At 44.3% G+C, this 21,407-nt stretch overlaps 1 protein-coding gene across 1 annotated transcript in view; it reads left to right on the forward strand.

Annotated features, from left to right (window-relative positions):
• PPEF2 (protein phosphatase with EF-hand domain 2) overlaps window positions 1–20,805 on the forward strand; it is a 38,485-nt gene extending 17,680 nt beyond the window's left edge. The window contains exons 10-16 of the mRNA XM_075543553.1: window positions 967–1,350; window positions 9,641–9,826; window positions 12,927–13,069; window positions 16,433–16,539; window positions 17,133–17,296; window positions 18,241–18,328; window positions 20,552–20,805. Of these exons, the coding sequence (XP_075399668.1) occupies window positions 967–1,350; window positions 9,641–9,826; window positions 12,927–13,069; window positions 16,433–16,539; window positions 17,133–17,296; window positions 18,241–18,328; window positions 20,552–20,805 (1,326 nt within the window). The remainder of the gene's footprint in view (window positions 1–966; window positions 1,351–9,640; window positions 9,827–12,926; window positions 13,070–16,432; window positions 16,540–17,132; window positions 17,297–18,240; window positions 18,329–20,551) is intronic.
• The last annotated feature ends 602 nt before the right edge of the window (window positions 20,806–21,407 follow it).

Consider the following 21,407-nt stretch of genomic DNA (forward strand, 5'->3'; position numbering starts at 1 on the left):
GTGTCACCACTCTCACTGTTGGTCCTGAGGGGTTCATCTGTCCTAGATTCCCTGTGTTTCCAGATCCCAACTGAACCGCTGTGCATCCTCTGGTCTAACCAGGTTTGCAAAGTAGAATTGGGATCATGATAATTTGGGGGGGTGGGGGGAGGAAACATTCAAAAACTTTGAAAACTGAAACTACAAAGTAAAGACATAGAAAATGCAAGTTCCTGGCAGTATCAAATTGACACCATTGAAATGCTCACACTGCCGAGCATATGGCTGCCATCAGGAGAACCAAGGGACTGGGGATACCATCTCCTTCCATGTCAATGCAGAAGGGGGTTTCTACCTCCCCCCCTTCTGTGTGCTGTGGCGCCCGTCCCAGCGCAGGTGACCCCATGGGTTAGAGTAGACGGCTTCAGGGGTTTTTTGTTTCTTTCCTTGCCTGCCTGCCTGCTTTAAGCAGATCCTCACAGAGTTCCTTTGCCAGTGTCAATGGGTAGATTCAAGACACCAACCTTTACGTTCCTCAAAGAAGCCCTCAAAGTCATTGCCACCAAGTCCATTCTGACTTCTGGTGCCCGAGGGCGGGGGTCTGAACTGCCCCTGTGAGTTTTTGAGAGGATAGCTGTTGGCGGGAGTGGAACGCATCCTCTTTCTCCCCAGGGGAGGCTGGTGGTTGAATTACTGACCTCTCTCGGTTTGGGGCTCAATGCATAACCCCTTAGTTGTGAGGGCTCCTTTGAAAGTTAGCGGTCAAGTACAAATTCCTTGCACACACCCTTTCCCTCCTCCCCACCGCCCCCGGTTCTGTAAGAGGTTCGGAAGGTTCCGCTTCTAAACGTGGCTTGTCAAGGACCAGACATTCATGGTCCCCACACCCAGCACTTCAGCGCTGGCCCGAGCGACACTGACCCACTGGGACTCGGAGCGGAATTAGAGTTTCATCCCTGCATCTGTCTCTTTTCTGGACACTTTTAGGTTGTTTCCACCCTGAGATGCAAAACCAGAAAGGAGACCGACAAACGGGTGGAGGACACGAGAAAAGCCGAGCAGACAAGCTCTCCAGGGAGACCCTCCCCCTGGTTCCTCCCCCAAAGCCGCTCTCTCCCCTCTTCGCCCCAGCACCTGGGCTCTCACAGAGGTGGCAAGGCTGGCCGCTCCTCCAGCATTCCCAGCAGCGCCTCCCTGCACCAGAAGACCCTCTCCTGGCAGGTGCAACGCTCAGTGGACCTGGAGCTGGAGAGGTGCTGGCAGCAGGCGGGTTTCCCAGTGATCCAGAAGGGGGAGCCCTTGCCTTCCGGGGCCAAAGTGGACGCTGACACTAGGGAGCTGCCGGAGCCCACTCAGGAGGAGTGGAAGCAGGTGAGTTGTGGCCAGGTGCTACTTCTTGAACTTGGCTGCCATCGGGAAGTACTAGGGATTTAATATAGGCCCATTATCCCTTTGTTGACCTTTCCCCCCTGATGTTAAAGCACTCGATAACTCAAACCCAGTGCCTTGGTGTCTATTCTGACTCATAATGAACCCTTAGGACAGAGTAGAACTGTGCTCTGCGGTGTCCAAGGCTGTACATCTTGATAGGAGTAGAAAGCCTCATCTTGCTCCTGAAGTGTCTGGTGGTTTCGAACTAGTAACCTTGAGGTTACCAGCAGCCCAGGCCCTAACCCACTGCACTCACAACCAAGGCTCTAGGACACCCATAAGGCTGTGATAACAAGGAATACTGCTGTGGAGTGGATTCTGTGTCAGAGGGGAATCGATAGGGTTCCTAAATGGGTGATTTTGGGGGAAGTAGATTATCAGGCCTTTTTCCTGAGGCACCTCTGGGTGGACTCCATTCTCTAACTTGTGGGTTAGCAACTGAGCTCATCACCGTTTGCGCCCTCAAGGACTCTAGAAAGATGAGTATTTCTCTGTCTGTTGACTCATGGCATCCTTGGGTGGCACAAATGGTGGAGGCACTGAACTGGTAGCTAGAAGCTGCTACCTTTGTAAAGCCAGAGCTTTGCAAAGCATGGCGAGATGGAGCTGGAGAGCCACACTGCCTGGGAACCCTTGTTTGGTGAGCCAGCATCATGGGTAAGAAGGTAAGGCACACATACTACTTCCCTGTAGTTCTTAAATGCTTACTCCCCCCACTCTCATGATCCCAATTCTACCTTACAAATCCGGCTAGACCAGAAGATGTACATTGGTACAGATAGGAACTGGAAATGCAGGGAATCCAGGGTGGATGATCCCTTCAGGACAAGTGGTGAGAGTGGCGATACTGGGAGGGACAAAGGGGGGTGGGGTAGAGAGGGAAAACGATTACAAGGATCTACATATAACCCCCTCCCTGGGGAATGGACAACAGACAAGTGGGTGAGGGAGATGTTGGACAGTGTAAGATATGACAAAATAATAATTTATAAATTGTCAGGGGTTCACAAGGGAGGGAGGGAGAAAATGAGCTTATGCCAGGGGCTCAAGTAGAAAGCAAATGTTTTGAGAATGATGATGGCAACAAATGCACAAGTGTGCTTGGCACAATGGATAGATGTATGATCGTGATAAGAGTTGTACGAGCCCCCAATAAAATAATTTTTTTAAAAAGATGGTAAGGCATACTTCACTGGATGCTTCTTCCATGCTGTCTTCTGTGAATCAGCAAGTGGGCTGCTTCCGCCCTTTTTGATCGGTAAACACATCCATTCATATGGCCCAACCCATTCATATGGTTCAAAATAGAAGAAAGAGTGAAAGGATGCATTAACAGTGAAAATGAGCTAGGCTTGGCAATTGATTGGATAGAAGGCAGAGAGAAAGAGGAGGCGTCGAGGCCAAGTCTGAGGCTAGAAAAACTTCAAGGAAAGTGATGAGGCCTTTAGTTTACATTCTCTCTGCATGATCAGTTGGGCTTTAATGCCAATGCAGACCAATCAAGTGCAATTTTTTAAAGGAAATTTTGGAAAATGTTAGGTGGCAACCGCTGAGATACATCCAATCATTTCATCTGGGTTATGTGTGTAAGAAGCCAGTGGCCGGTGCTTGGTACGTTCCTGAGTAACAACAACACCACAATATAAAACTCAGTGTCATCAAGGGGATTCCGGCTCATAGCGACCCTACCAGACAGGGTAGAATTGCCTCTGTGGGATTCCCGAGAGTGTAACTCTTTGAGGGCGTACAAGTCTTGTTTTTCTCTGGAAGAGAGGCTGGTGCTTTCAAACATATGACCTTGCAGTTAGCAGCCCACTTAGCATCACCACTAGGCCACCAGGGTTCCCTGTGAGTAATGATAGCAAGAGGCTAGCACACATGGTTAACTGCCTGACCTCTAATGGAAGGATTGGTGGTTCAAACCCACTCCAAGACACTTTGAAAGCAAGGCCTGGTGATTTGCTTCCTAAAGCCATGGGCATGAGAACCCTGCGAATCACTTCTACTCTGCACACATGCTGTCTCCATGATCAGAATGAACCGCAACAGTGGGTTCTGTTTGTTTGTTTTCAAGAACAGGATTATGTTCAAACAGCTAAGGAAACAGACCAACCTCTGTACATTCATTAAAATGTCAAATTACATGAAGAATGGAGATATCGGATTGTGTTTTCCTTGGACTGCATTTCCTTGGGCCTTGTGAATGTTGCAGGACAGCATGTGCTTCTGGCAAACGTCTCCTAACATAACATCCATAACAGTGAAAGGGGCTCATGGACTACGTCGTGCCAGCCTCTTGGACTTGTGGCTGCAACACTGACAGGGATCATAGCTGTCAACGGAAGCAACTCCCTTTTATCTGTTTCATTTATTGAGCTTTCACCAAGATTGACCTCCAAGAATGTATTCCACTATTGAACCAAAATCAGGGAGAAAAGGAAAAAGAAAAAGATTGAGAAGGAAAAATAAGAGGAGTTGGGTAGAAGATACATCATCATATGCTGGCCTATTTTTGTTGCGATTCCTGACCCGAATCCACCCCATCACAGCAGTACACGACCCAGCCCTGCAGCAACCTTAGACTCCTTGCTCTCTTTGAGCCCAGTGTTGCAGCCACTGTGTGAATCCATCTCATTGAAGGTCTTTCTTCCCCCACCCCAAGACCCTCTGCTTTACCAAGCATGATGTCCTTCTCCACGTTCCGGTCCCTCCTGCCTGTTAGGTGCTGGCACTTCAGATCTGACTCATCGCAGTGCTGTGGATGACAGAAGGAAACACCGCCTGGTCCTGGGTCATCTTCACAACTCTCCTTATGTCTGAGCTCATTGTTGCAGCCACTGTGTCAATCCATCTTCTTGATAGTCTTCTTTTATGTTGGCCTTGTACTTCACCAAGCATGAGGTCCTTTTCCAGGGACTGGTCTACCCTGACAGCAGGCCCAAAGCATGTGAGACAAAGCATTATCATACAAGTCTTTAAGGAGCATTTCGCTGTATTTCTTCCAAGACAGGTTTGCTTGTACTTTTGGCACTATTCCTTAAAGGCTCTTTCAATTTTTGTTGTCAACATCACAGTTCAAATGTATCAATATTCTCCACTGTCCTATTTTCTTATGTATACAGATGATTGAAAATAAACTGGCTTGGGTCAGGTCTTCCAGTTGACATCCTTGATCTTCAACCCTTTACAGAGATGATGTGAAGCCTAATAGCCCACTGTAATACATCGTTTGATTTCTTGACTGCTGCTTTCATGAATATTGATTGTGGACTCTAGTAAAATGAAATCATTGACAACTTAAACTGCAGTTGCCAGTCATAGTGCATGACTGTTAGCCTAGAAAATGTTGTCTCCTAACATAACACGTCCACCACTCATCTGTCAGTTTTTTCCTACTGTGGTGGCTGGCTTGTCACTGTGCTGATGGAAGCTGTGCCACCAATATTTCAAATACCAGCAGAGCCAGCTACGTGGGCAAGTTTTATCAGAACTCCTAGAAGAACAAACTATGAAGAAGTAGTAGGGGTTCCACTGCAGGGGTATGAGCCCCTGTAAACCTGCTAACAGCAGTGGAACACTGTCTGATGTCGTACGAGAAGATGAGCCCCCCAGGTCAAAATATGACTGGGGTAGGGTTGTCTCCTCAAAGTAGCGTTAACCTTAATAAAGTGGATGGAACAGAGCTTTGGGGACCTTCACCTGCTGAGGGGCATAACTCAAAATTGAAAACAAACAGCTGCAAACATCCAGTAATAAGTTGAGTGTGGAATGTATGAAATATGAATCTGGAAAAATTGGAAATTCTTTAAAATGAAATGAGACACATAAAGATCAATATCCTTGGATGGACTGCTATCAGCCATTGTGAATCAGACAATCTATGGTTTACTCTGCCAGAATGACAAATTCAAGAAGAACTGCATTGCATTTATTGTCAAAAATATCTATTTGAGCATCTGTACTGAAGTATAATGCTGTCTGTGATAGGATATCTCTGTGCCTGTGAGGAAGTCCAATTAATTCCACTAGTATTCAACTCCACACCCCAACCACTAAAACCTGTGATGAAGAGATTGAAGAATTCTACCAACTTCTTCAGGCTAAAATTGATCAAACTTGCAATCAAGACACTCTGATAGTGGTGACTGGAATTCAAAAACTAGAAATGAAGAGACAGGAACAATAGTTGGAAATATGATCTTCCTAAGAGACATAAAGCTATAGATTACATGGTAAGAATTTTGCAATGCTAGTGACTTCTTCATTGGATATACCTTTGTTCAACAACATTAACAGCGACTATATACACGGATCTCACGAGGAGTCAAATTGACTGTATCTGAAGCTCAATATCAATCGCCAAAGCAAGGTCGGGGGCTGCCTGTGGAGCGGACCATCAGTTGCTCATATGTAAGTTCAGGTTGAAACTGAAGAAAATTAAAATAATGCCATACAAAAAAGAGCTTAAATATAACTTTGAGCAAATTCACCTGAATTTTGAGAACATCTGAAGAACAGATTTGAAACATTGAATACTGTGGTAGTTACATAATTTCATGTCAACTTAATAAATAGAATGTAGGGGTGGTGGAATGTCAATCAAGTCACAAGGTAACACCCATCAGGTGGATTCTGGGAACTTCCTCTTTTTTTCCTGGGAGGAGGACCACACTCTCTGCTTGACATTACTGTTGACGAGGCACATAGAGCTGTGCCGATGGCAGCCAGAGCCCTGGAGCTGGAGAGCCATGTGGAGAGTCCCGCCAACACTGAGATCCTTTCATTGCCACTGGATCCACAAGACTCCCCACACACTGGCCTGTGATCTTACTGCATTCAGCATCATTGCATGTGTTCAAGAGTCTGAAGAGACATTTATAGACTTGTAGCTGACATATAGGCTAATATCAGACTTATGGACTTGATCTGGACTGGGATACTTTCTTTTTTGGGGGGGATAGTGTCTTAATATCCAATTACTCTTTGATATAAAGCTCTTTCTTATACATACATGCATGTCCCTGGATTTGTTTCACTGGTCAACCTGCTCTAACACAAATACTAATGGCCAGAGACCTGACAAGTTATGGGATAATATCAAGAACGTCATCCATGACAAAAGGAAAAAGTCATTGAAAAGACAGAAGAGAGAAAAGACCAAAATGCTGTCAGAAGAGATGCTGAAATGTGCTCTGCAAGGTGGAGTCTCACTCGCTGCATCAACTTGATTCTGTCTCAGGGACCCTCCAGGAGATCGCCTCGTACTGATGTGAAAATGGGCGATGAATCAAGAAGACCGAAGAAAAGCTGAAGCATTTGTTTCTGGTGTAGTACACTGGTACAGATAGGAACTGGAGACACAGGGAATCCAGGACAGATGATCCCTTCAGGACCAGTGCTAAGAGTGGCGATACTGGGGGTAGGGGAGGCGGGGTGGGAGGAGGGTGAGGTGGAAAGGGAGAACCGATTACAAGGATCTACATATAACCCCCTCCCTGGGGGATGGACAATAGAAAAGTGGATGAAGGGAGACGTCGGACGGTGTAAGACATAACAAAATAACAATAATTTATAAATGATCAAGTGTTCATAAGGGAAGGGGGACAGACGAGGGAGGAGGAAAATGAGGAGGTGATACCAAGGGCTCAAGTAGAAAGCAAATGTTTTAAGAATGATGATGGCAACAAATGTACAGATGTGCTTGACACAATGGATGGATTATGGTAAGAGTTGTCTGAGCCCCCCACTAAAATAATAGAAAAGAGAGCGTGTTCAAAGTTTCAAAGATTCCCAGAAAAATAAACAAATCTGACGTGGAAGAGGTACAGCCAGGAATGAGGAGAGTGAAATTTAGTCTCAGAAACGTCTCGTGCGTTGTCAGCGAGCCGAGTCCTTGGAAACAGACGTGTACTTGGTAAAGTAGAGGGTTAGCTAAAAAAAGAGGAAGACTCTCGAGAAGATGGATGGACACAGTCTCTACACAACAGGCTCATACAGAACAATTCTGAAGATGGCTGAGGACCTGACCGTGCCTCCTTGCGTGGTGCATAGGGTTGGGACTGGCTCCGTGCACCCCACATCAACAGCAACGACACATGGAAGTGGACATCAGCCAGATTGGGTTGTTTCTCTGTTTCTAGGTAGTTTGGGCCACCACTTGCCTATTAGCTTGTTGTGCTCTGGCAGCTTGTGTGATGCTGAGATGCTGAAGGCTACGTCACTGGTATTTCAAAGACCAGCGGGGTCCCCCAAAAGTGGACAGAGCTTCCAGGCTAAGAACAGACAACAAAGAAGGAATGGGTTGTGGGCTTCAGAAGAATTAGCCACTGACAGCCCCCGGGGACAGCATTGAAACCTTGTCAGTTATTGAAAACTTAATGATTACAAGGACAATGTTATCAGCGATGATGCCAGAAGATGAGCCCTTCAGGTCAGAAAACTCCAACTCAGAGCAACTGTACAGAACAGGGAAGAACTCCCCCTGTGGGTTCCTGAAACTGTAACTCTTTACGGGAGTAGAAAGGCACCTCTGTCTCCTGCGGAGTGCCTGGTGATTTCACACTGCTGACCTTTCCCGTAGTAGGCCAAATCATAACCACTCTGCCCCCAGGGCTCCCTCGTGTCAGAAGGCATTCAAACGATGACCGAGGAAGAGCTGCCCTCCTCAGGCAAAGTCAATTCAACCCTAAGGACATGGCTGGGGAACACTGGTGACATAATGGGTTACATGTTGGACTGCTACCTGCAAGACAACCGTTTGAACCAATCAACCACTCTGCGGGAGGCAGATGAGGCTCTCTTCCCCCATAAAGATGTCCAGCCCGGCACACCCTGGCGGAGTTCTATCCTGTCCAATAGGGTTGCTATGAGCTAAAATCGGCTTCATAGCAGTGGCTTTGGTTTTGGATTTGGTGAATGCCCTCTCCTGCGTTTGTCCAACTCCAAAACCAAACCCAGTGCTGTGGTCCATACACGGTCTCACCTTAACCATCGAATTTGATTCTGACTCACAGCTCCATGAAGGGCAGAGGAGAACTGCCCCTGGGGTTTCCAAGACTACAAAGCTTTACAGAAGCAGACTGCCACATCTTTGTCCTGACGAGAGGGTGGCGGATTAGGACTGCTGATTGTTTGGTTAGCAGCTGAGCGCTTAATTGAGCCACCAAGGTTCAATTAAAACCCACTAGTCATGTGTCCATTCCTGTGGCTGTGAGTCTGTAGTCTGTGTATCTGTGCGTGCAGACAAACAAATGTACTGCAGTAAAATATTGTTTGTGTTGTTATAGACACATTAACCGAATCTATAGCTGTCAGTTGATAGATACGTGTAAAATATGATGAGTTGCTGTTGAGTCAGTCCTGATTCACGGTGACCCATGTGTCTAAGAACACACTGCTCCATAGGCTCTCAAGGCTGTGACCTCGCAGAAGCAAGTCACCAGGCCTTTCTCTCAAGGTGCCTCTGACTGGGTTAAAACCACCAAGCTTGTCGCTAGTGGTTGAGTGTTTAACTGTTTGCACCACGCAGGGCCTCCAGAGAGACTTTTAATGAGTGTGATCGTTATATAATCTGGTGTCAACTTGAGAATATTGAGTGAAGGGGTAGAGTTTAGTCACAGCTTGATGACCTCATTTGGAGGCACTATGGAGATAAATAAATAGCTCACTGGAGGCCAGACCCACTCTTTCTGTTCGCCATTCCTGCTAACAAGCAACATGGAGTTATGCTAATCTAGCCAGAGCCCTGGAGCTGGAGGAGCCATGTGGAGACCCACGCCAGCACTGAGATGCTTCCACCACCATTGGATCCACAACAATACCCACCCACTGGCCTGTAAACTTTCAGCATTCAGCATCATTGCATGTGTTCATGAGTCTGAAGAGGAATTTATAGACTAGTATCAGACATATGGGCTAATATCAGACTTATGGACTTGATCTGGACTGGGCTGGGATGTTCTCTTAATACCTTTGATATAAAGCTCTTTCTGGTATACATATAAGTGTCTATGAATTTGTTTTTCTAGTCAACCCGGACTAACACAATGAGTAACAAAAATATTTAAAGTTTTGGAACCTCACTGGTCCAAAATATCAATGTAGGTGAAATATTGATTGCATGGGAATGTCTTCGGTTCATTTTCCCCCCAATAACATTCTCTTCTCAGAATGACTCAGGATGAATATTCGTCTACTTTCCAGGAATGAAAGGCATCTCTTGTTTTTCTAGGTGGTAGATATTCTGTGGAGTGACCCAATGGCACAGGAGGGCTGCAGGGCTAACACTGTCCGAGGAGGTGGCTGTTACTTTGGGCCAAATGTGACAGAACAACTGCTGCAGAAACACAACCTGCAGTTTCTGATCCGTTCTCACGAGTGCAAATCCGAAGGCTACGAGTTCTGCCACAACCGCAAGGTGGGTGGACCCTCGGCGGCATCCCACGCTTACGTGGCACAAGCATGGTCCTTAGGCCTTTCAGACCTGCCTATCACCTCAGGTCCCAGGGACGCAAGGCTGTTGGGTTCTAACAATCTAATACATCTTATATGTGTGACCTACTTGCTCAAACTAGGTTTGCCAATTTTTCCAGCGGGGTATTGAGGGACGGGGAGGTTAGATGAGCCTTCTTTAACATGGCAATACACTTTATCCAGATAATAAATTAATATTTATGGTTAGAAAAATATGGTAATAAATTAATATTTATAGTTAGAAAAAATATGTTGGGCACTTACCATGAGGCATGCTTTTGGGTGTGTGGAGCCAGTTGATGTTATAATGTTCCAACTCTAAAGATTGAAGAGTAGAGTGTCCTTCATTATAAACCATGGATTAAGATCATTTGAGTTTCAATTGCCCTTTTAATTGCTTTGCTCATGACTTTTGTAGCCTCTTTAATAACTCAGAATTTGATTGAGGCCACCATCACTAATGCCTTGAGATTAGGGTAGATATGATCCCATTGCATGTCTGGAAATATGGCCCAAAGTTTGCCACCTACATCTCTATTCGTTAAGTTAGATGATTTCGTGTTAGGTCTCAAGTGGCCCTAAAGAACAGTACACTGGGACTCAGGATTGTCTCACTAAGTTTTCAGATTCGGCAAATCCTACAGTATTTGCCCAACCTCATGCCATGTTGTGGAGCTCTGGTGATGCTGTGGGAAAAGCTGCCAACTGCAAGATGGTTGGCATTTCAAACCCAGCAGCCACTCCTCAGGAAGATGAGGCTGACTGTTCCCCTAACGATTGATCACTCTGGAAACGCTATGTAATCTTACCGTGAGTCAGAATCAACTCAATGGCAGTGGACTTTCCTTAATGCTAAGTTAGGGCAGCATTTCTCAAGTAGTGTTCCTCAGAATCAAAGATTTTCATGTGGAAGAAAAAGGCTTATTATCAACTAATGTAAGAAATGCTTTGCTAAATAGTATCTTAGTTATCTAACCCAAAAACAGTCATCAAATTGATTCCTGCTCATGGTGACCCTATAGGACAGGGTAGAACTGCCCCTGTGGGATTGAGACTGTCACTCTTTACGGGAGTACAAAGCCTCGTCTTTCTCCCTCCGAGCTTTGCAGTTAGCAGCCCAACACATTAGCACTATGCCACCAGGGCCCCGAGCCTACTCTAATAGAGATTCTACAGTGTTTGGCTGTAATCAACAAATTAATAATATCACAATGTAGGATGCTGGAATTCCAAATCAGGACCCAGCTCTAGAGCAAGGCTTTTATTCTCTGTTGACTTGGGCGAAAGGTCCTTGTTTCCTGTCAACATCTGTGGGCTAGAGACCCAGTGTACTTTGGAGTTTTCCATGTTCCTTGACATCAACTTTCCCCTTTGCTTCCCCATAGCACAGGGACCCTGGGTCGAAAGGACCCTCTGTTCTGAGCTCTTCTTTCTTTGTGGTAGTCAAGTTCCTCCTCCTTTGCACCTCTCTCCCTTTTTCTTGTAGGAGCAAAGGTGATGCAGAGGTCCCACCTTAGAGAGACTCCCTGGCATTGTGTCAGGGCTGTAAGAGCGTTGCATCCCCTCTAATCCCATTACAGCTGATAGCTGATGAGATCACATACCATGTGGGGATGATTGAGTCATCCTACCTCTGGCAAACCATGGAGAAGCATGACTCAAACAAGCTGACCTATATTGGGGGAAATACAGTTCAATCCACTAGGGTGCCAGGGAAAAGGGGGAACCCTTGAATGATGTGCATTTTGTTGAATCTGTAGATTGAATTGAGTAGTATGTTAATATATTAACACTATTAAGTCTTCCAGTTCATGAATTTGGAAGAATTTTCTGCTTATTCAAGTCTTCTTAAATCGCTTTCCACAATGTTTTATTATTTTATTTTGTAAATCCTTTACATTCCTGGTTTGGTTTATTCCTAAGAATCCTCTTAAATGCTATTGTAAATTGTCTTACTTTCTCCTTCAGATTTCTCATTGTTAATGTATAAAACCCCACCTAAGTTTTGTTTGTTGACCTTGTACCCTACAACTTTGCTACATTCACCTATTAGCTCTGTATTTTTTTTGGGGGGGGGTGTACTCTAAGATTTTCTAGCCATAGTGTTGTGTCCATGAATAGAGATCATTTTACTTCTTCACTCTGGATACCCTTTGTTTTTCTTATTCTATTGTTTGGGTTAGACTTTTAACACAATATTGAATACAAATGGTGAGAACGGGCACGCTTGTCTAGGTCTCAATTGCAGGGGAATGTGCCCAGTCTTTCTCCACTAAGAATAATGTTGGTTGTTGACTTTTCGTATGTGCCCTGCATTATGTTGAAGGTTTCCCATCTTATTCCAGTCTACGTTAGAGTTGGCATCAAGAAAGCGGGCTGGGTTCCATCAAACGCACTTTCCACATCCCTAGAGATGGCCATGTGGCTCTCTTCCTTTGTTCAGTTCATGAGGGGTATTACGTCGATGGGTTTTTCTACCGTTGAACCATTCCTACATTTCTAGAATAAACCCAACCTGGTCACACTGTATAATGCTTTTAATATGCGTTGGGATCCTAGTCTATAGTGGTTTTTTTTTGTTTCACTTCTATATTCAAAAGAGATAGTGGTCTTTAGTTTTCTTTTCTTGTGGTATGTTTTAGCATTAGGGTATATTTGCCTCAGAGAATGAATTAAGGATCCTTACTCCCTCCTCTACTCTTTGGGGGACTCTAAACACATTAATGACTTTTAAAAGTAGCCTCAAAATGGTACAAGGGGTAGTAGCAGCCCATGAACTTGGGCAGGCCCATATAGGAAAGGTGAATAATTCTAACTCACCTAACCATCTGCTGGAGAAACCTGGCAACCAGTTTCTGTAAAGACTACAGCCTAGTAACTTCCCGCCCAACTCCACAGCCTAGTAACTCTTATAGGTCAATTCTACCTTGTCATACAAGGGTTGTTACGAGTTGAAATCAACCAAATGACACCAACATATGGGGCTGGGTGTGAAAGGCATCTCAGTGAAAGTGCATAATTGTCTTTCTTCTATTTCAATTCAGGTGCTAACCATCTTTTCTGCCTCCAACTACTATGAAGTTGGAAGTAACAGAGGAGCCTACGTCAAACTGGGGCCAGCCTTGACCCCACATATCGTTCAGTATCAAGCTAACAAGGCAACGCATGAGCTGACCATGAGGCAAAGGCAAGACATTACAAGATGATTTTTCGGAAAAACAGAATTACAAAGATTTATCTTTAAAGTGTCATCTGTCATGACATTTATCAAACTCTAAGTAAGAACTCAAAAATCAGCTATGTCAATATAATGATCTAGAATAGACATGGCAGCAGACTTCTCCTCTCTTCTACTCTAAAGTCTCTCATCTTCAATGGCAGCAACACATTTGCTTCCTGCAGAAATTATTCTCACTGGATGGATCTTTGCTTTGGTAAAGTCTATAATACCAGTTCACCAGCCCAGGATTGCCCTTCTATTTTTGTACCTCCTTAAAGGACTTTTGTTATGCCCATAAACCATAGCCAAGGTCTATGGCAATTTGACAGAGAGATTTCAATGTGCATATTTATTAACAATGACCCTTTCTTGGTGGTAAGGAAGCAAGTTACAGTCTTTCAATGATATCTGTCAGAACGATTCTGAGTTCTGACTGTAGCTGAGCACTTAACGCATACCCAGTGCTATTATAAAGATTTAGATTACTATCCCACAAAGAACTATGAAATCAATAGTATTAATTTGAACTTTGTAGATGAGTTTGCACATATTTCGAGGAATCACGCTTGGCTGGTCCATGGGCACCCTGCTAGGAAGTGGTGCTAATAGCTTTGACCTGGGCAGTCTGACTGCAGAGCCTGCACCCTTAATGATTGTGCAGTACTGCCTTCTGCCGAGATGGAATCTCAAAGTGTGGAGGCTGCACTGACGGATAGGGCACGACTGGTCAGTGTTTCGCTCTGTTGTCCATACGTAAGTTCACTATGAGTCGAAACCACCTGATGGCACCACCACCAACAACTCATCCTCACTAAAGGAATCACTAAGGGCTCCTACAAATAACACAAAGGCTTCTAAAAAAGCGTATGCACCTCAGTGAGACAAAGGATGCTCAGTTCTGTGAAGTGCGCATCAACTTCATTACCTCGAGTACAAACACCTAATACTTTTTTCCCTTCCAGAATTTTTTACAAGTAGTTTTATTGGCACATAATCCACATATCATACAAATCAATAGTTCAATTGTATCAAGAAGAGTGGTACAATCATCACCACAATCAATTTTAGAACATTTTCTTCTTTCTTGTACTCATAGTTATTAGCTCCCCATTCCTAGCCTCCCGCCTCCACCTCCACCCCGCTGTGGCCCCAAGAGACCACCTACAGTAACTTACCAGTTACTGTCTCTGTAGATTTCCCTTGCATGATGGCTACTCATTACCAGGCTGCCAACTGCAAGGTCAGCAGCTTAAAATCAACCGCTGCTTGCTCCGTGGGAGGGAAGTGAGGCTTTCTACTTCTGCAGAGTCACAGACTATGACACTTACAGGGGCAGCGACCCTGTGAGTCCACCCTGCCCCGTAGTTCACCAGGGACTCAATGGCAGTGAGTCTGGTTTTTGGTTTTGGATTTCATATACACAAAATAATACAAAAAAAAACAAACAAGCTACCACAAAAACCTAACAACAATAACAAAGTAAAACAGAAAAACCTCAGTCAAAAAAAGTAGAAAATATTAAAAACTAAATCATAAGGTGCAATAATCCATTTTCCAACGCACTTTGCATGATAGTGAGGCTATTCACATCCATGGTCTGTCTATAAGTCAGAGGCTCAATCCACGGACAGTATCTAATTTATCCAGAGGTCAATGATGTGAGCACAACGAAGAATTTAGACATAAGGAATGAAAGACCTCTGAGTAGCCATAACCAGTTTCTTAACAGCCACAAACCCAAGGCCACATTGTCTTCTTGGAGTAGTGGTTCTCAACTTTCCTAAGGTTCTCAACCCTTTCATATAGTTCCTCATGTTGTGGTAACCCCCCAACCATAAAATTATTTCCGTTGCTACTTCATAAAGTGTAAGTTTGCTACTGTTCTGAATCGGGCAACCCCTGTAAAAGAGTCATTCTACACACACACACCCTCCCCCCCCCCAAGGGGTCACGACCCACAGGTTGAGAACCACTGTCTTAGAGTACCACTCCCCCATTCAGAATCCATTTACTACTGGTTTATCTCACCTTCTCACAAGAGTAGCGGAACTACTCTGGAGTCTGGCTGCCAGCACTTGATTCCTGGCTACACTCATTATTAGCGTTGTGACCTTGGGCCCCTTTCTTCCTCTGTGTGTGATGATCTTGCTAAGGAGCATCCCCATCCAGTGGGTGGTGGAAGATTAATGAGCTGACCCATGCATTCAGTAAGTGCTTAATGTGTGCTGTGCATGACCTAGCGACAGAGGTCCTTATACGCCCTGACATTCTTATAGCTCCTGGGGACATTGTCACACCATAGCCCTGCATGAGAACTATCTATGACTACAGTGTGCCAGAAACTTCTTAGTGGTCTGCCAAACCAGTGGTCCCTAAACACGTGAGGGGTTTGAAAAGCCATATGCTGACATGCAGTACCAAGATGCTGAGAAGTCAAGTTAAGGACGGTTATGCTAAACATTTTCAACCTTCAAGGGAGGTCAGGTCTTCATCAACCAAAGCATAATTGAAATATTTTGTTTTTGTGATATTTGCTTTGGGGTACTTTCAATAGTCTTGTTCACTCAACTACAGATATTTACTGAACACTTACTTTGGGCCAAATGTGCCCAGCATTACTTTTTGACCTATTATCCATGAAGTCGAATTAATACTAATAATTAATACCAGATTCGTATTATTTTGTCATTCATTAAGTCTAACCTTGTGGCTTTTTAACACACCAATAAATTATAAGGCATGGTGATAACAGAGGATGACTGATGATTCCGTGGATCAGTAATTCGCCTGTCCATCATTATAGCAGCCCTGAGGCAGGCACCATGACTGTGCTTCTTTTACAGATGGGGAATTAAGGCCTGGAAAACTTGCCCACAGAGGTGGTCTTTCTAGAGCAGGGGTCCTCAAACCACGGCCCGCGGGCCACATGTGGCCCGCCGAGGACATTTATCCAGCCTGCTGGGTGTTTTTGCTGCCACTGCCTGTTCTGCTTAGCAGCTGACTCATCCAGTGTGCATAGGAATTTGTTCATAGTTTTTTTAAAAACTGTAGTCCGGCCCTCCAGCGGTCTGAACTGGCCCCCTGTTTTAAAAGTTTGAGGAGCCCTGTTCTAGAGAACCTAGTCACTAGAAAGGACAAAACAGCACTCTGCCAACACATCCTATCTGTACACAGATGGGGAAACTGGCAGTGGGGGCTGGGGAGAAATGAGAGCTAGCAGTCTTCTCCCACAGACTGAGCTCTTGAGAAGCTAAGAAAGAGGAGAAATTTGGTAAAAATCTGTGGCTTTTCTTTCGGGAACTTACTGTTTGTCTTTCTCTCCTGTCCCAGGATTAGCAAAGTAGAGGAGTCAGCCCTGGGAGCTCTTCGAGAAAAATTATTTGCTCATTCCTCAGATCTTCTGGGTGAATTTCAGAAGCATGATGCGGGTCAGACTGGTAAGATGCATCAAGTCAAAGAGAGCCCCGTGGAGGCAGAGCCGTGACATTCACAAATTCACAGCCACGTCTTTTCACGCCATCTGCTCTCTCTGCCAAGGCGTTTCCATTAATAATCTACAAGAGGGGCTTCAGAAAGTTTGTGGGCAAATGCCATGCCCTTTGATGCTGTTTTTCCATGACCTCTTGGAAATCCCCTCCTCATCTGAGGGATTTAGGAGGTTTGAAAATATTTAAGCAACTGATGCTTTTTATGTATAATGTGGTATGCTATTAACTTCATAAGTCTTGTGAGATTTCCAAGAGCGAAGAAAAAACAGAGCACTTTGAATGTGAATTTTAGATAAATCACAAATAATTGTTAACATTTGTTTACTCCCTGCAATTCTTGGTGCATAGTCAGTCTTAATTGAATGTCTAAACAGCCTGCGCTTTATCCGGCAGTCCTAGTATGCAGACGACTCTGCCGTGAGCAGCAATAACCCATGATGGCTGTTATGTATGGAGAGGCTGTCAGGATTCAAATGCGTACACTGTGAGGGAAGACACTAGCTCTATAGGTGATGGGTCAACCCCGTACCTCTTCTCTGTAGGCTTCATCACCCTGAGTGACTGGGCGACCGCTGTGGAGTCTGTGCTACGTCTTGGGTTGCCCTGGCGGATGCTGAGGCCACAGCTGGTGAGCAGCTCCCCGGAGAGCCTGCTGGAGTACAAGTCCTGGCTGGAGGGCCTGGTCAAGCAACAGCTGAGCCGGGAGGTAATGGTGTGATTGATCATGGGCCCCGAAAGACCTTAGGAGAACTTTGAATCAGAAACAACAAAATCTTGGGAATCCTAAAGGGAGGCTAGGTGAGAAAAGGCAACAGCTCTTTGCTGAGTTTGTGTGCATAAGGCTTTGGCTAAGTGGTTTACATATGTGGCCTAGGTTAATCCTCACAATCCCCTTAAAAGGGAGGCATTACTATTATTATTATTTTGACCTATTTGGTTTTATTTTAGTATTATTTTAAAATAATATTTTATTAACATAGCTTACACATTCCAATAGATCCGTTCACATACAATTCTGCTGTTCAATCCCATTGGGTGGCGTCATACAATCATGAATGCTATCAGCTCCACTTTAGAGCTATTATGCTTAGATCATGGAGCTCTGGTGGCACAGTGGGTTAAGTGTTGGACTGCTAACAGGAAGGTTGGTAGTTCACACCCACCAGGAGAAAGATGAGGCTGTCTGCTACGGTAAAGATTTGTAGTCTCATAAACTATGGAGCAGTTCTACTCTGTCCTACAGGCTCACGATGGGCAAGAAGCCATTCGATGGCAGTAGGTCATGCTTAGATGCCGCTTAGAGAGGTTAAGAAACCTGTCTGCTCTAAATTGTAGGACAGGCACGCACACCCAACTCTGCTAGCTTCGGGGCTGCTTTCTTTCCTTGGCACCATACTGCCTGCCCCCTTAGAAATGCATTTGCTGGCTAAGTATGGGCTGAATGTATAGTGTATCTAAGACCCTGGGCTAGGTACTTCCTAAACCTTTAAATTCTTTGATATGTAGAAGAGGCAGAGTGGGGTGGAGAGTTGGCTTCCACTTTTTTTCAAGCATCTATTGTTCTCAGAGTTGACGTGTGTTAGTCATCTTATGGAGACAAAGCCACAAAAGAAGATATAGAAGGGAAATGAGGTGTTTTTCTTCTTACAGAACATACAGTCAAGTTTGCTGGAGACACTGTATCGAAACCGATCTGACCTGGAGACCATCTTTAGGACCATAGATAGTGATCATTCAGGTAATGCATTCAGGAGACACATGTGGTCGTTTCACCGCTCCATCTTCAGTACAGCCTTCTTTCTGTTTAGTTAACCCTCCACTCAAGCAGTTTAGGAAGAAACTAAGTACCTGTCTTGCTGATCAGTAGCAGGAACTAGAAAGGCACATGAACCATCCAAGCAACTAACCACTGTGGTAGAAGGGGTGCGGGGAAAGGAGGCAGACCTGCAGAATGACGACCAACAGGCTCCCCGTAGAGAGAATAGTGACTAGATGTGGGGTCCCACGCGAGTGCATTAAAGAAGAGACAAGCAACGCAGAGGGCCTAGACCACCGAGGCTTCTGCAGTCTCACCCCAAAGGCCTTTAACATTTGAATTTTGAAACAATTATAGATTCACAGGAAGTCACACTAAATGCACAAGGAGTCGTGTGTACACTTCGCCCTGCTGCTTCCATTGGTCCAAAAGCTTTTGGGGGAAAAATGGTATTACTCTTTTTAAATGAGGGTGCAATTCACCTACCATGTAATTCACCTAGTTGGCAGGTACATATGAGGCGTTTTCCATATTCACGAGGCTGTGTAACTATCACCACAAATTCATTTTAGAACATTTCGTCCTCCCAAGAAGATACCCCAGCTCACAACACCTGGCAACCACTTCTAACGGAATGGCCTGGCCTGCTTAGACGTATTTCACATAACTCGAATCATACAATGTGTGACGCTTGTATGAAGATTCTTTCACTTATGTAGCATAATGTTTTCAGGTTTACCCAGGTCGTAGCATGTAGCAGAGCCTTATTCCTCTTTGTGGTTGAATGAGATTCTTTGGTATGGATATATCTTTTTTTCCAATTATTCAACAAGCATTGGGTTGCTTTCCTACTATGAGTCTGCTGCTATAAATATTTGTGTACAAGTTTTGGGGTGAACAGGTGTCTTCCGTTCTCTTGCATATGTGTGCGTGTGTGTCCAAGAGTGGAGTGGGTAATATGCTAATTCTATCTTTAACTCTTGAGAAACTGCCAAACTGTTTTCCACACTGGCTATCCTGTCTTATACCCCCATCAGCATTATGTAAGGTCTCAATCACTCCATAGCCTTACCAAAAATTCTTTTCTCTCTGTGTGGTTATAAAACTCTAGAGGGTGTGAGGATTCTTGTTTCCATAATGTTCAATTATATTGATCATCTTTTCATATATTTACTGCTTTCCTTTTGTCTATTTGTGTTTCTTCTTTGGGGAAACATTTCTCTGCATCTTTTGCCCATTTTAGAACTGGACTATTTATCTTTTTGTTGTTGAGTCGAAAGGGTTCGTCATATTTTCTGAAGGCTAGACCCTTGTCAGATATACTTGTGTTACTAGTAAATATTTTCCCCATTATTTGGGAAGACTTTTTCCTGCACTTGAAAACATTCTTTGAAGTTTGGAATTTTTATAAAGTTCCATAGATGTATTTTTTATTTTCTTACGTGTGCTTGTGGTGTCATATTTAGAAAACTGATGCCTAATCCAAAGTCACAAGGATTTACACTCATGTTTTCTTCTAAGTGTTCTGTAGTTTTAGCTTTTACAGTCAGATTGCCAATGCATTTTGAGTAAATTTTTAAAAATATGATGTTAGGTAGGCGTCCAAATTTATCTTTTGCAGGTAGATTTCTTAGTTGTTCCCGTACTGTTTATTGAAAGAGTGTTCTTTCCCCCACTGAATGATCTTGATACCTTTTTAAAAGAGAATCAAATGAGTATAGATGCATGTGTCCAGAGCTTTACACCAGCAGAACGTCCTTGTGGGGGCGGGGGATGCTCAGCAGCAGCCCCATTGCCACTGTAAGCCCGATGAGCCTTTGTTTAGGGGTGCATCCTGTGCATTGCACGATGCTTAGTTGCATCCTTGACTTTATCAATGGATGCCAGTAGCACCCCTTTCACAGACATACCAATAAACATGTCTCCAGACCTTGCCATATGTCCCCTAGGGTAGAGTATCATCGCCCCAGTTGAGAATTATTGGTGATCAGTGTGTGTGTGTGTGTGTGTGTGTGTGTGTATGCATGTGTGTTTCATCCTCTTGGGAGTTGAATGAGCTACTAGAAAATCTATGGAGGTTTTAGTTGGTCTTCGATGTCTCCACCCTGCTGACAGCAGTCAGCAGGTTACATTGCAAAGATGTCAGGGGAAATGGACATTAAATCCCATTCTCACTCACTGAGGTGCCCTGCTCTCTCTCGTAAGGGTTCATCTCCCTGGACGAGTTCAGGCAGACCTGGAAACTGTTCAGCTCTCACATGAACATCAACTTCACGGACGACTGCATATGTGACCTCGCTCGGAGCATTGACTTCAACAAGGACGGCCTCATCGACATCAACGAGTTCCTGGAGGCTTTCCGCCTGGTGGAGCAGTCCAGCTTGGAAGGCAGCCCCTCAGATGACCCACCGGCCACCACCACCGACGACAGCGGCTGCCACAGTGCAGGCATGCCCTGACAACAGCCGGTTTCGACCCCCCAGGCTGCCTCATCAGCCATGCTGAGCTGATGGCTGAAATGTCCTCCTTCTGCGTGGATGGATAGAACTTTATCCTGAAACGTCATGCATCAGAATCCTCTGTGAACAATGTTTTTCCTTTTGGCTTCTGTGTTTGGGTGTATGATTCCTCAGTTCAGACACTTCATAAATCTTTTGCATTTCAAAGCCCATCACTGTAACATAGTCCCCTCATGTTTTCCTTTTATTTATTAAAAATGAGGTACTGATAAAAGAAAGTTATAAAAAATTATTTATATCATCCCACGACACAAACGTATGGACTATATCTCTTATGTATTTTTTCTTACTTGTCATAATTTCAGTGTTTATAATATAATGGTTGACCTTTTTCTCAATTCATAGCTAGTTATAAATACGTCCCCATGCTCCTGCATAATTATTGATTTTTACTTTTATTATGCACTATAATTTATTCAGCCATTCACCCATTTTTAAAGAGTTACTTGTTTCCAGCTTTTCATTATTCTAAATACCTATGATTTATAACTTTGTGCACATATTAAATTTTTTTCTATTATACATTGCCTGAGGATATATCC

This window comes from Tenrec ecaudatus, chromosome 3 (genome assembly GCF_050624435.1).
Source record: "Tenrec ecaudatus isolate mTenEca1 chromosome 3, mTenEca1.hap1, whole genome shotgun sequence".
Classification (NCBI taxonomy): domain Eukaryota; kingdom Metazoa; phylum Chordata; class Mammalia; order Afrosoricida; family Tenrecidae; genus Tenrec; species Tenrec ecaudatus.